Consider the following 15,756-nt stretch of genomic DNA (forward strand, 5'->3'; position numbering starts at 1 on the left):
TCTACCTGTGGCTTAGTTTGTTCTTTGATATTCAGTTGTTTCTTTGCTACCTATGGATCCTATCCTAAGGTCTTTCCAGCAACTTACTCGGTTAATGAAAAAAATACTTCAGCACAGGAAATTCTGAAAACCACCAGAAAGACCAGAGAAATAAATCTTAATAAATTAGAGAAGGATCAAGAGTCTCAGAGCAGGCAGACCAATAAGCATCACAGATTGACTTCAAGTCCTAAAATTGGATGTACGGTCTGTCTATATTCAAACACTATGCCATTGATTATTCATAGATCAAAACTAGGTCTGAGATATTATGTCCATTACCCAACTCCGATATTATCAATCCAGTTACTTTCAGACTAAATACACCATTCCTTCCATGTGTCGTTTTTGAAACCTCTGACAGATTTTAAAAGAAAATTGTTAATAATTATGCATCTCAGTTAGTCCGAGCACAGAGGCATATGAAATATATGACTTGAGACTTTATAGAGGAACACTTCAGTTTCTGATTAAGTAGAAGGGATAGCCTCCCTCTAAAACGTTTGGGAACCAGCAACTCAGGTTCCTACCCCTTGTTTTGTATATCAATTTTTTCTTAAAACCCCAGGGAAACCTGGCCATTCTGGGGGTAGGCAGAACGTAAAGAACATTGGGCCTGACAAGAGGGTTTGGTCTACTCACAAACTGAAGGATGTAGCTAACTCTGGTCTTGCTTCTAAGGGTCACGTTCTATCACAATCTCTTACCATCTAAGAAAGTAGCTCAGGCTAGGATCGGGCGGGCTTCTGAGCTTGGTGGCACTTGAGCAGCGAGTGTGAATTGCCTTTTAGGTCTAGCCATGGTCAGCTGGGCTAAATCGCTGCAAGTCTTCTTCACATTGTTTCTGTTTTCTGCTCTGAAGTTTCTGCATAAAAGCTGGGCCAGGATCAAGTAAACATTTTCTCAGTATTGGTTAGATGATGCTGTAGTTTAGTTCAGACTCTGTCTATTAAGAATCCAGATCCTTACCTTTTAGTTTAATGATCTTCAGATATTTCTTTGGGAAGTTTACTTAGCTGATCGTCTGTTTCTGTTGTGACCGTCCCAATCCATGATGGTGAGATAATACTCCCTGTATTTCCCCTTTTCCTGTTCCAGGTAAAATCAATCTAAGAATGCAAAAGGGAACTGGTCAGTCTGCTTGGTGCATCACAACTGCTCTGCCTGCTTATTGCTTGCCCCAGAAGGCCTCCGTTTTTTTCTTGCTTCTTCTACAATGATTCCAGTTGCTGTTCTTGATCTTCTTATATTCCTAGAGATTTGGTCTGCTACCATTTCCACTTTGCATTCAGTTGTTAGTCTGGACTCATAAATGGAAATAGAGGCAGAAGACCTTATCTTCGAACTAAAAGGTGTCAAGACAAATGTCTCAGAAGGCCTGCACTTGAAAAGTTTTTTGAGGTAAGTTTTATGCTAAGAGCATTCACACCTTTAAGCCAATGTACCCTCACTACAACAAAATATTTAATGACTTGTTCGCTGTGTTCAACTCTATTGACTGTGATATTCCCATTAATTTCCTCTCTGAATTCTCCGGTGTCATGGGTACAGCCTGACATTTCATTGAATTGTTCCTTGAACAATGAAACCCATCATAGACAATTACTTATCATCAGTCACCCTTTAATAGTTTGTTCCCCAATGCCCCTCTGTCTCCCCTATCCACTAATTTACCTAATCAAAGCCTATGTCCTGCATCATCTGTACATTCTAAATTTACTTTCAGTGCTCTCCTGCCCCGCTATTTAATTGAGATAAATCTCCTCTATCCCATTGCGGCCTGTTCAGTCTATTTTGGCGTTGGTATAATTGAGTGGCATCAAGAAAATCCTCTTTTCAGTCACTGCAGCTGCAACTGATTTATTTATTTATTCACTAAGCATTTATAACATGCTAAGATTCATATCAATGAACTGTTGCACCATCAGTTGCCATTTGAAATCTCAGTCAAGTTTGCCATAAGATACATATATTTTTTTCTAATCATGTTATGTTATGTTATGTTATGTTATATGCAACTTGTATAGCGCGCGAATACCCGTAGGTGTCTTGGTGCTTCCGGTGCTCCATACTAAGTTTCAGACTACTACAAGAGCTTAGAAGAGCCATGTCTTCAGTTGCTTCCTAAACTCAAGGCGCATAGGTATTTCCCTCAAATAACGAGGGAGAGTTCCAGTCTTTTAAGGTGTTGTAGCTAAAGCTACATCCTCCCCAATTCACCTTTCTTATTCTGGTCATAGGCATCAGGTGAGAGTTGGAGGATCTCAAGGATCTATTCGGGGAATACCATTTAAAAAGATCCCGTAGAAAAGTAGGGCCTTCCTTATGAAGAGCTTTGTGAGCAATGCATAAGGCTTTAAATGTTACCCTTTGGGCAACTGGTTTCCAATGAAGGTCCTGAATACCAGTTCTGACTGATTGGTATTTTGGCAAATCCAGTACAAGTCTTGCAGCAGCGTTTTGTACTGTTTGAAGTTTTTTGAGTAGGGTTGCTTGACTATTGATGTATAGCCCATTGCAGTAATCTATTTTGGGTAGAACCAGCAAAGTCACCACCGTCTTTCTAGATTTTGGCGGAATAAAAGGACAGATTTTTCTTAGCATCTTTATCATAAAGTAAGCTGAGGACACCACTTTAGATACTTGTGATTTGAGAGTCAATTTATCGTCAATAATAACTCCCAGATTTTTAGCTTTGGTCACAGGCGTGGGGGGGGGGAGAGCAAGATTGCTCGGCCACCAGTCTGGGGACCAGGGAGGAAAAAGATTCCCGAATATGATCACCTCTGTTTTAGTGGAATTTAATTTCAGGCAGTGATCACTCATCCACGAGCTGAGTTTAGTCATACAGTCATGAAGCTTAGTGGAGAAGTTGATACCCTGTCCACTGTCGATATAACCAATCGGGTATCATCGGCATAGGAGGTAGGAATAAGATTAAAACTCCTGATTAGAGGGGCCAATTCCGCAGCATAAATGTTAAAAGTGGTAGGGCTCAACGAAGAGCCCTGTGGGACTCCACAAGGCAGGGAAAAAGGGGCTGATTTAAAATTGCCAAGCTGAACCAATTGGGTTCTGTCAGTCAGAAAGGAGGTAAGAAGAGAGAGAGCAGCTCCTCCGACTCCTACCGATTTTAACCGTTGCACCAGAAGATTGAGGTCTACAGTGTCAAATGCAGCGGATAGGTCTAGCAGTATAAGAACTGCTGACCCACCGCTGTCAAGAGACAAACGCATTTCTTCCGTAGTTTTAATCAACGCCGTTTCCGTACTATGATTAGACCTAAAGCCAAATTGACTGTGATCTAGGACTTCGGTATTGGAGATAAAAGTAGAGAGTTCTTTATTAATAATTTTCTCTATTATCTTTGCTGGTAGGGGGATTCTGGCAATAGGATGATAGTTATTAGGATCGATGACATTAAGATTGGGTTTCTTCAGCATATGAAGGATACAGGTCCGTTTCCAGCTGGTAGGGGGATTCTGGCAATAGGACGATAGTTATTAGGATCGATGACATTAAGATTGGGTTTCTTCAGCAAAGGAAGGATACAGGTCCGTTTCCAAACTGAAGGGAAGCATCCTTGTGCCAGCATTTGATTAAACAGTTTGGACATATAAGGTCCTATAAAGTGACCAATGCTTTTTAGAACTCTAGGAGGGCAAGGGTCTTCCGGTGAACCTGGTTTAGCCATAGAAATAGAGGTGACTATTTTGCTCTCTGAGGTGGGGGTAAAATTGAGAAGAAGAGGTTTAGCAGCATCTTGCTGCTCTATCTTCTCATTAAAATTAGAGGAAATTAAAAATTTGGTCCACCTTGGCTCTAAAAGTGTGAGCAAGGACATCACAGAAATCTTGATTGTGATTAACTGAATCATCATTACTATTGGATGTTAAAAGTTTGACTGTTTGAAAAAGTCCCTTGCTGGAATGGCCAGCTTTTTCAATCCGAGAGGTATAATACTGGCTCTTTTCAAAGATGACTTTTTTTTTAAGTCTGTGAATAGGGCTTTGTCTTTAGCTTTTTCCGGAGCTTCATAGTGTTGTCTCCATGCTCTTTCCTGTCTTCTGCAGGCCTGTTTATCCAATCTTAAGGCTTTAGAGAACCAGGGATCAGAGGGCAATTTCCTATTACTGTTGATGGTCACCGTAGGTGCAAGGGTGAGGCAATTAGCATCCATCCATGAAGTATAATTTATGGCTGCAGAATCAGTATTTGGCTCAAGATCGGACTGGGTTTGGGCCAAGTGATCTATCAATACCTCAGGGTCGATACGGTGCCAAAGTCTGCCAGTGGTCCTAATGGGGGCTTTATTCTTTTCATCACGTAGAGGGGTTTTATATCTAAAAAGAAAAGCGTGGTGATCAGACCATGTTAATGGGAGGGTGTGGATACAATGGAGAGCTGGGTTATTGGGAAAGATGCCGTCTAAGGTATGTCCCACAATATGTGTGGGACCTTGGATAAGTTGCGTAAGGCCCAACTCGGACATCGACTCCAAGAGCTCCTTGGTGTCTTTGTCCTCCTGTATTTCCAGGTGAAAATTGCAAAAAACACAGTTGATGGACAGAATGTAGAACAATGTCATACATTCACCCCAGTACAAGGATCTGGGCCTAAATCCATCATTTTTTTGCACTCCACACCACCCTGGGTCACTGGCTATATGCAAATCAGCTCTGACCCTGTGCCTCATGGGAACAGTCCAGTCCGAACTACCAAGCCATGTCTTTCCCAGACCGGAATCAAGCATCCAAGGACCGGTTTCTGGCTATCAGCCTTCATCAGCCTGGATAGCTTGACTCCAGTGGTGTGGAGAGCCTGGGACTCACGTCTGAGCATACCCAGCCCACTCGGGGTGAAAATTGCAAAAAACACAGTTGATGGACAGAATGTAGAACAATGTCATACATTCACCCCAGTACAAGGATCTGGGCCTAAATCCATCGTTTTTTTGCACTCCACACCACCCTGGGTTAGACACTGGCTTTATGCAAATCAGCTTTGACCCTGTGCCTCATGGGAACAGTCCAGTCCGAACTACCAAGCCATGTCTTTCCCAGACCGGAATCAAGCATCCAAGGACCGGTTTCTGGCTATCAGCCTTCATCAGCCTGGATAGCTTGACTCCAGTGGTGTGGAGAGCCTGGGACTCACGTCTGAGCATACCCAGCCCACTCGGGGTGAAAATTGCAAAAAACACAGTTGATGGACAGAATGTAGAACAGGTGAAATTTCCAGTCACCCAGGAGCGTGAAAAATTTGTGTTGGAGACAACATTCAGGGAGTGAGCTTAAACTTGACAAGAAGTTGGTTCTTGAACCAGGTGGACGGTAAATTAAAAGACCATTAAAGGAGTCTTGGCCCTGAAATGACATTTTATAGTGAAAGGCCTCGCAATTGGTTGAGGTGACTATTGTGCAGTGGGCACTAAGTTCAGTTTTATGAATCAGTGCAAGGCCACCCCCTCTAGCCAGATGCCTGTCATGCCTAAACACTTTATATTCAGTGGGGACAGCAATATTAAAATCAGGGTTTGCGGCATCATTGGTTTCAGTAATAAATAGAGCATCTATTTTGTTATCAGTAATAAAGTCCGCTATTTCATAGCTGTGTTTTACAAGGGACCTGGCATTAATGAGGGCTAACTGTATGTCTCTGAGCTCAGGAGTAGGATTACTCACAATGCTATAAAGCTCTGTTGTATGGTTAAGCGATTTGCGTAGTTTTATTTTGCACCCCTGACATTGAACATAGTCAGATTGTAAAAGATCTTCCCCCATGAATATATCGCATAAATTCTGTTTGGGAGGGCGTAGTGCTCTAAGGGATTCTCCAGTGTAACTTACTTTAGTAATTTCAGCATTGCCAGGACCAGGGGTTCTGGCCCTCGGCCCGGTCTTGGCGCGGACGGGCGCAGACGGGCTTGCCTTTGGCACGCCAGCGGCCCGCCCGCTTCGCGTCCGGTCCAGCGTGGGTCTAAATAGGCACGTCTGGCCACTAGAGCGCTAACCTGGGTGGTTCCCTTCACACAGATCCTGTGTAGATTCTCCATAGCTTCATCAATACTCTTTGTTTCCTAGGGTGTTTGAGATATCTGACCCACATGGCTGTAGTTATGCCTCTTGTCTCATAACATTACAGGTGACATCATCCATTTATTGCTAATAACTTCTATTGTGACCAGATAGTGAAATGGTTTGGAAATGTCACAGAGATCTCAACAGAAGATCGCGAAATCACCCAGCATTGCTATAATAGGAAGCAAACTATAGGAGTAGTCAGATACACCGGCAAGATAAAATTAGCAGCCCTTTGCATCTCTGTAGGATCTAATAGGAAAGGTGAAAACACCTCAAGTGCCCTCAAACTCTTCAACAAACCCACCACAATACCAGCGTTCACTCCATAGTCAAAACAGACTACTCATACCGAGGAGTATCTTTCCCTTTAAATCCTGCTTAGCATTTTCCATCCAAAATTCTTTACAATCTCTGTGCACACAACCCTCCTTTGAGAATGTGAGAACTCTCTTGTGAGTCCCTTGACAGATGGAGCTAGTCTAGGTAAGATGAGGTTGCCTTCTCAAAGAGACAGGCTTGCATAAATGTAAATTTTGGAATTTGTAAAGCGCACAGCTACCTCCACCGGAGGTGTCCCGGCGCTGTCCGTATACCGCTTAGGAACCCTTCCTGGCTTTCCTGGGAAAAGTCCATTCCTGGGCACCCCCCAGGTGCAGCCAGGCATCCCAGCGCTTTTGGGGCCGTTGTGGAGACTAAGCAAGCTATTGCCCAGAGTTGCAGCGTGGGACCCATGATCAGAACAGGCACTGAGGCGAGAATATCCAGTCAGGGGAATTAATGAGCCGGAGACCCGCCGAGGCGGGAATCGAACCCTGGTCCCTGGCCAGAGCTCTGCATCAAGGTCTGCCTGCTCTAACCATTGAGCCACACTTCTCCATAAGAAGATAGATATATGTACTGAGGGTCGGTAGCTACTGCCAGGTCCAGCTACCCTGTACATTGCTATTCCTGCTGTAACACAGTAGACTCTATCTACAGTTTCCTAACTTGATGGTGTTCTGGAAATAACAGAACCTAAACACAATATTTTAGAGGCTGGGCCTAAACGTAAGGATACCCTTGATACCTTGATGCCCTATCCGAGGTTACACTCAGGACCACATTTGCTTTATTGTTTTATTTAGCAAAATTGGTACTCTGTTCTCAGGACACAGGACGAGTTAATGAGCGAGCATGGTAAGCAAGCACAAAATGGTGAGTAAGAGCGGTGAGCAAGTGGAACATCATAATGAAATGTATTATCTCCTCTGGCAGAAGATATTACCAGGACACCCATAATTCTTGTGCATTGCATTAAAAAATACTCTGCCTGAATCGTGTTTTCTGTACAATCCTCTGTGTGAAAACGTGTTGAGCAGAGACTTCGTTGTATGATCATTTCGATATCTCTGACTCTCCCTCACTCTTTAGCTCAACCTGCTGTAGATTGATGCGGTCACAGAGTGGATAACCTCTTGCTCCTATTAGCATAGGAAATCAAGAACATAAAAGATAAACTATCAACACAGTGAATGGACCTGCATAAGCAATCAGAGCAGCCAGTGTAGCACATATTATATAGTAGCTCATCTATCTCTCACACTTCCTTATCCTTCACACTACACAGTGTTGCATCCCATAAAAAGCAAACTCCAGCTCTTTGATCATCACGCATGACATGGAAACACGTCCCACATAGGTTCAAAGCAAAGACAACACTCTTCCAACCACTGGCCCCCAGATGTAGCATTCTAGCCACAAGGACACACGCTTCATCAGCACAGCAGACAATAACTATACAAGAGATCATCGCTATACAAGTACCATAATACAGTACAAAACAATGAGAGAACCATGTACTAAATAGGGTCTGAGCATTGCCTATACCAGCGAAACTGCCATTGGAACACTGTGGATCCGTGGATTTAAGTTTTTGTTTTGGAACACAGTCGCCACAGCTAGTCAGAGGCACATACCTAGCAAATTGTTCAATTGCGTCTGACCAGGATCTAAAAGTTGACAGATGGGTTCTTCACACAAGTGACCACAGCAACCGATTGCTTTCCTCTGATGCTGCTGGTAACCCAGCACCCAGACCAACAGATTCAGGTCTTAATATGTATGTTTTAGAAGGTGATCACTGCCTATAGTTCTTGTCTTTGTACAAGGATGACAGTGCAAGGATCTTTCCTGGCACCGGCTAATGGTTACCTTTTAATCTTTGCAAAGGATTAGTGAGCTGGAGGGGCAGTTGGATGACCTACAGGAAGTGCACCAGAATGAGATAAGTGACTTGAAGCAAGAGCTGGCTTTTACAGAGGAGAAGATGGCCTACCAGTCCTATGAGAATGCCCGGGACGTCTGGGTGAGTGAACTGAAAGCTTAATAATGATAGGATAATATCAAGGCCATTGGTGGGTAGTGAAACAGAAGATGCCCTATGCGTGTTATGTCTGCGTTTGAGCCCTATCATTACTCTCTGAGTAATGACTGAAGAGATCGAGAAGTACCTGTCTTGTATCTTTGGCTCTTCAGAGGGGGTCAAGATTTGACACCAGAAGTTAGAGGATGTATGACTTTGACAGTGCTTTTTGAAAGTTTGAGAATTTGTAATGAACTCTCAAAAGTGAACTCATGGAGACTTCATGATTAAGTTTGTAGAGCAGAGACTTTGTACCATGTTGAATATTTTATTGAAGTTAGGGATATCACACCAAAATCTTTAAAGTTATTACCCCATGCAAACATTAAAAGGCCTGGTTACAAGTAGCTCAGGACTCATGCACCAGTATTGTGACACTGAAAAGCCCTTTGTACAAGGAGAGGTGGAAATACTGGGCTGTGACGTGTTTTGGACTTGTAAATGAGCAATAATCTCAAAAATCAAAGCTACAGCCCTGATTAATGCAGGCTTCTAACTATTACCAGGCCTATGATTCTAAACCGCACATTTTGCCAGGGCTTTCTTTGCAATATTCCCAGGTGAAAAAAGTGCAGTAGCAATGAGTTTTCCTGTGACAGTTCTAATTTCCAATTCTGATGTTAAATCCTGCTACTGACCAAATAAAGACTTACTCTGTACTTAGAATGAGGGCCTCTTTCTTTAAGATCTGGTACATTGACACACGTTTAATTATGCAAAGGACTTTACTGACCCATGAAACTAAGGTTCTTTTCAGGAAAATCCTCCTCAATAGTCATAGTCCCACCCATGCGTAGGTCCCGAAATGGAGCACTTTACAAAATATATAATTAAGTTTATACATATGTACACTAGCACGATACCGTTCTGTAGAAAGGAGCGGTGCAGTAAGGAAAATAAGAATGTTTGCTGCCCACAAAAGGCTGAAAAATTACCAAATTTCTTTTAATTTATGATTTTAAAAAAGCATTCAAGTCAAGTCAATAAACCTTATTCAGCTCAAAAGAGCCATCAAAGTAAACACTACAGATATAAACAATACATATTAAATTAATGAGCCAATAGAAATATTTATAAATTCTCACAATGCACCCTGATACACAAGGGTGATTTCCCTCTAAAAATAAATAAAACCAGAGGCAAAAAAGGTTCAACATTCCATCTAAGGTGTCAACTTTTGTAAATAGACCAGGGCTGGTCTCACCTGCTCAAAAAGTTGGTCCCCAAATAAAGGCAGTATATAACAAGACCGCAAGGCTCTGTAGTAATCACAAAAAAAAGATAAAATGCAGCGTCTTGAGGGGAGAAATTGTAACACGAACAGAGCCCTCTATCTTTCACATTATGTCTGCCTAATGGGACCGCCAGAGACCAATGCAGAAGAATGAATCTGAATCTGGTCAATAAGAGTCGATGACGAGACAGCGTGACTATGTTCAGCTAAGTCTCCATCGACGGGCACGTTTTTAACTTAATGCAGGACCGAACTGAAGGTTTGGAGAGTACCTGCACATCCCTTTCTGAGTCCATCATACAGATAAAGTGTTTCTTCACCCAAGACAAACCCCTTTTTATGCCATACAGATGTTCAAATACTTCAGGGCAGCCCAATTTAAGAGTGACTTCCTTGATGATTTAATCCATGGCATGTGAAGTACCCTATCGAAGGTCAGACAGTCCTCTATGATTGCACGATTAAGATCAAACACCGGTTTTCTCCATACTCTAATCCATCTAAGCAGGGGCCCAAGTGCTAGTTGGTCACATATTTACCCTAGCCCCAACTCTTCACATATCATATATGTGGGGACTAACTGAGGGACTGCCAACATAATTCTTAAGAATGTATTTTCCACAATCTGAAGGACCCTCATATCCTGATGAACCCAGATATCACCACCATAACTTGTTCTATTGAGATTCGTTTACCCTGATATACTTTAGTGAGTGCCTGCATAGGTTTGCCCCCAAATCTCTTAGCAAAACCAAGGGTCTCAACCACAGCTCTCAAAAATGTGTTCCTTTTTATGTTTTGTGACGGCCAAGAGCCTCTTTCATCAAAGCGGACCCCGAAGTTTGAGAAGGTAGGGACCCTGACCGCCTGTACGCCCCCTCCAAAGCATTTTTTCTGCTGCTTCCTAACTCGCACAACCATAGTATGTGATTTGGAGTAGTTAGTACTCAGATCTAATGCTGTCATAAAGACCACAGAGAAATCAACCAATTACTAGAACAGCGTCACCCACGGAAAGGAGGGCAGGCACTCGCAATGAGCCTGCCCTCGAATATCTTTACAACATGCACATAAATTAAAACCCAAATTATTAAGATACTAGCAGCCCGTCCCGACGTTGTCCGGGTATGAATTGCTGCCGGCCAGTTGTATATTGTTTTGTAGGATTTCGTTTTGATAGCATTTCTTATCTGTGACAGGCCTGTGAAACGCTCCGATTCACAGTGCACTGCTGATGCACTTAAGAGTGCGCATTCAGTAGTGTGTGAACTCGAGTTTCCCTACTTTATTTTTCCTTGCAATATTATATAGCGCAAACTCGACAACATGGCATGAGCACAATTTACATTACAGAAGAACACATTCATTTGTGGTAGGCACGGGGAGACAAAGCGATTTGCCTGGAATCACAGGATGTTGAGCTGATGCCGAGATTCAAACGTAGCTCCCCAGCTCTAAAGTTCGCAATTCTAGAACTTGTGGCGGGAGGTGTGTCTAAAAGTGTATGTCGGTGCTGGCCATCAATGAGAGAGACCTGTGCATTTTTCAAATCGGTGGTGAAATAATATGAGTATGTTGCTGGAGATGTGGGCCGCCCTGCCACCAATGTACTTACCGGGGGAGGGTAAACACCCATTCTCTTCCAGGGGATCCTCACCAATAGTCATAAGCATTAGAATATTCCCGCCCATGTGCGAGACCCTGGAAACACTATATTATATGTGCCCCACATATATATATACACATATATATATATATATATATATATACATATATATATAAAAACATGCAATAGCAGCCAAAATAAAAACAGAGCTGAAATATGCTGTAAAGAATTTCCACCATACATGAATAATAAGCATTAGAAACATGAGAAACAACACAAAGTTTGTTTTAGAAACTGTTTTAATGCTCAGAAAGCAGTAGAAATTCTCATAACTCACTGGAAGCATAGAAAGCTCCCAGGCTGCATTTCAAACACACAGTCTAAAAAGACTGAAAAGCTAACCTGTAGCTGCATAGCAATAAACTGACACCGTGCCTTTAAGGCACCCATGACCCCCAGTATCCCATCATGCCTCAGGGGTGACAGTTAGGTCCGTTGTTCTTTCCGGTTCCTTCAGAGAAGGACCCTGGTTACACAGCTCCACTAATTTTCTGTTTTTTGACAGAAAAATACTTCACTTTTAACAACTTTTGCTCTTACTTTGACATTTAACATCTAGTCAAGTAAGATACTGTCTTTTTTTCAGTCAGTTTAGTGAACATTTTCTTTTGAGAATGCCTTCACTCTTTGACAAATGTCTTTCTTGTGGCAACAAGAAGGCAAAATCAGACAACCACGACGTCTGTATCCTGTGTCTGCCTGAAGATCATGATCCAGGCACCTGTCCTCATTGTGAGCACCTGTCAGGAAGAACTCTCAAGGACAGGGAGAGGATTCGCATTTATGGCCTGGCTCACAGGTCATCAAGAGGAAGATCTCCGGTGAAGAAGGGCTCCAAGAAGGCTCATACATCTTCAAAAAAGAAGTCTTCACACCCTTCAACTTCAGCGTCGGGCTCGGCGCTGAGAAAAGAACCACCGGTGGATCATCTCTCTTCTAAACTTCCGTCGACGGCGGGCCCGCCGTCGAAAAGAAGACCAGGTACGTCAACGACGTCGAAGGATCCAGTTCCGTCGTTGAAATCCCCTCCGCCGGCGTCAACCGGGCGACGACCGGCGTCGAGGAAGGTGACTCCGCTGCCGTCAACCGGGCGACGGTCGGCGTCGAGATCCAAGACCCCTCCGCCGTCGTCAATCAGGCGACGACCAGCGTCGAGGGAGGTCACTCCTCCGCCGTCGTCATCCAGGCGACGACCGGCATCGAAAAGTGTGACCCCTCCGCCGTCGTCTAAAAAACGACGTTCGCGTCGAGGACCAAGACCCCTCTGCCGTCGACAGGAAAAAGTCGATCGGCGTCGAGGAGGCAGTCTCCGTCAGTGTTTCGTCAGTGCTCGGCGTCGAGGGTGCCCAATACCCCTCCGCCGTCGTCGCACAGACATTCGACGTCGAGGCAGAGGACTCCGTCCACGGCTGGTCATCGCCGTTCGACGTCGAGGCAGAGAGCTCCGTCGACGACTGGACATCGTCGTTCGACGTCGAGAGAGAAGCCTCCGTCGACGACTGGACATCGTCGTTCGACGTCGAGAGAGAAGCCTCCGTCGACGACTGGACATTGTCGTTCGACGTCGAGAGAGAGGGCTCCGTCGACGGGCGGTCATCGCCGTTCGACGTCGAGACAGAGAACTCCGTCAACGGCGGGTCATCGCCGCTCGACGTCGAGGGACCATAGATCCTCACATAGACAATCAAAGTCGAGATTGTTTGAACCTCCGACTCCCCGAGGGCACTCGACGGCGAGGGAAGATCGCTCGACGTCGAGGTTTTCAGATGTGGTTATGGTAACGGAGTCAGCTTCTCGTCATTCCACTTCACGGTCCTCTGGCTCCTCAACTGCATCTTCAAAGTCCAGAAGTCCTGTGCGCAAATCTCCTGAGCGTCGGCTAGACCCTTCGGCTGGGCAAATCAGACTATCACCTAGATGGTACAGGTCTTTGGACCATTGGAGAGATTCTGGGGCTGCCAAACGTATGCAAGATTATGCCAGCCCACAGCACAGGTCTCCTCTTCAGGATCTGGTAGAGGAGATGGACAAGCGTAGTCCTCCCAGGCGCAAATCACCTGTGAGAACACCAATCAGATTTCCCAGAAGGTCCCCATCTCCCAGAAAAGGACCTCGTTCAGAAGATCGGATCAGATCTCGCTCTCCTAGGCGGTAGGAGCGTTCAAAAAGATCGCGGGAGAGGAGGCACAGTGCTCACCGTAGTCGTCGACGAACTCCGTCTACTTCATCTACCTCTTCTACCAGGTCTTCCAAGAGGGACTACGCCCCTACGTTGACGGACAGTCCTACGTCCAGATCCTCTCCAGTGGATGACATTGGCACGTATCTAGATGTCCTGCAAAGAGGAGCTCAGAAGCTGAGCATTGAAATGTCTGTCCCTCAGGTTACAACGACAGTCATTTTTGAGACTTTACACAAAAAAGCTATCTCCCGTCCTCTGCTGCCTTTAGTCCCGGGGATTATGGATCCTGTCAAAGAGGTTTTCCTAACTCCGGCGGCTATCAGAGCGGTGCCAGCCCGCATTCAGAAAAAATTCAAACCGGCCTCTTCTGACCCGGTTTTTGGAAAATCTGACCCTCCAGCAGACTCTGTAATTGTGGCAGCGGCAAGGAAGACACATGCAGTTGCCGGTTCCTCTTCAGTCCCACCAGACAAGGACAGCAAATCTCAAGACTCCTGGGGTCGCAAGGTTTGCAACTGCATCCACTCTTAAGGTTTCTAGTGCGGCTGCGCTTCTGGGTCGATATGACAGATCTTTATGGGACTCCATGGAAAGGTTCAAATCCAAGCTGCCAAAAGAAGACCAGCAGGATTTTGAAGAGACTGTGACAGAAGGATGTCTGGTGGCGAATCAGATGATCAGCACGGCTGCAGATGGTGCTGTTCTTGCGGCGCATTCCTATTCACATGGGGTTTGTGCCAGGAGGTCGGCCTGGTTGCGCCTTACAGGTCTGAAGCCGGATGCTCAGCATCGCATCCTTAATCTCCCCTTTTCGGGTTCCGCTCTCTTCGGGGAACATGCTGATGAAGAAATTACCCGAATGAAGACGGAACTGGACACAGTGAAAGCGGTGGGTTTGGAGAAGAAGAAAGAATTCAAACGCCGCTTCAAGACCAACAGGGGGAGAGGGGCTCAACAGAGGGTTCAAACCCCTCAGTGGTCCCAAAATAAGAACCAGGGGAAATCCCAGTTTCGAGGCAAGCCCGGCAGAGGTAGTGGAGGTCACCAACAATCCTCTAACACCACAAGAGGAGGAAAGGCCTGAGAAGTGGCTTCCTCTGGCGCCGTTACCCACTCCAGTGGGAGGAAGTGCTTCACAACAACTGGCAGGGTGGGTCAGCATCACAAAGGATCAGTGGGTGCTGAATATACTGCGCAATGGATACAGGCTACGTTTCCGTGCGCCTCCGAAGAGCATTCCTCCAAAGAGCTCTTGCCCTCACCAGCTAAGCTTGCTCCGAAGAGAGGTAAAAGTCCTACTGCAAAAAAGAGCGATAGAGGAGGTTCCTCTCGCTCAAAGAGGAAAGGGAATTTACTCCAGATATTTTCTTGTTCCCAAAAAAGATCAGGAGGACAAGTTCAGACCAATACTCGATCTTCGACTTTTAAACAAAGTCCTAGTCAGAGAAAAGTTCCGCATGTTAGCGCTTCACCAAATATGCCCACATCTTCAAGTCGGAGATTGGATGTGTTCGGTGGACCTGCAAGATGCGTACTTTCACATCCCAATTGCTCAACAACATCGCAAGTACTTGAGGTTTGTCGTAGGGAACAACCACTACCAGTACAAAGTGCTACCCTTCGGTCTCAAGTCCGCACCACGAGTCTTCACCAAATGCATGGCAGTGGTGGCGGCTTTTCTTCACAAGAAGGGGCTCTTCATCTACCCATACCTGGACGACTGGCTCCTAAAAGGTCCATCTCCGGTACAGGTAAAGCACGATCTACATCTGTGTCTGCACCAGTTGCGCAGGCTCGGCCTCCATGTGAACCTGGAGAAGTCAGTCCAGCGGCCTACACAGTCCATCCACTACCTAGGCTCCGTTCTGGACACAAAAGTGGGAAAAGCGTTTCCTTCGGAGGAGAGACATTTTTCCATGAGTCAGAAATGTGGACTCCTGCTAGAGTCTCGGCTTCCAACAGCCCGACAAGTAGCATCCCTGCTGGGTTCCATGGCGTCCTGCATTTTTCTCATCCCAAACGCCAGGCTGAGAATGCGTCCTCTATAGCAGGCTCTGGAGGATCAGTGGGACCAAGCGACAGGACGTTGGGAAGATCGTATCACGCTTTCCCAAGCGACGAAAGATGCCATCAAATGGTGGACTCGGAGAA

General features: G+C 45.2%; 1 protein-coding gene across 1 annotated transcript in view; it reads left to right on the forward strand.

The window, feature by feature from the left end:
• Positions 1 to 15,756, forward strand: part of TEX28 (testis expressed 28) — a 121,618-nt gene that overhangs the window by 30,870 nt on the left and 74,992 nt on the right. The window contains exon 3 of the mRNA XM_078664123.1: positions 8,331 to 8,466. Within this exon, the coding sequence (XP_078520249.1) occupies positions 8,331 to 8,466 (136 nt within the window). The remainder of the gene's footprint in view (positions 1 to 8,330; positions 8,467 to 15,756) is intronic.

This window comes from Lissotriton helveticus, chromosome 10 (genome assembly GCF_964261635.1).
Source record: "Lissotriton helveticus chromosome 10, aLisHel1.1, whole genome shotgun sequence".
NCBI lineage: Eukaryota > Metazoa > Chordata > Amphibia > Caudata > Salamandridae > Lissotriton > Lissotriton helveticus.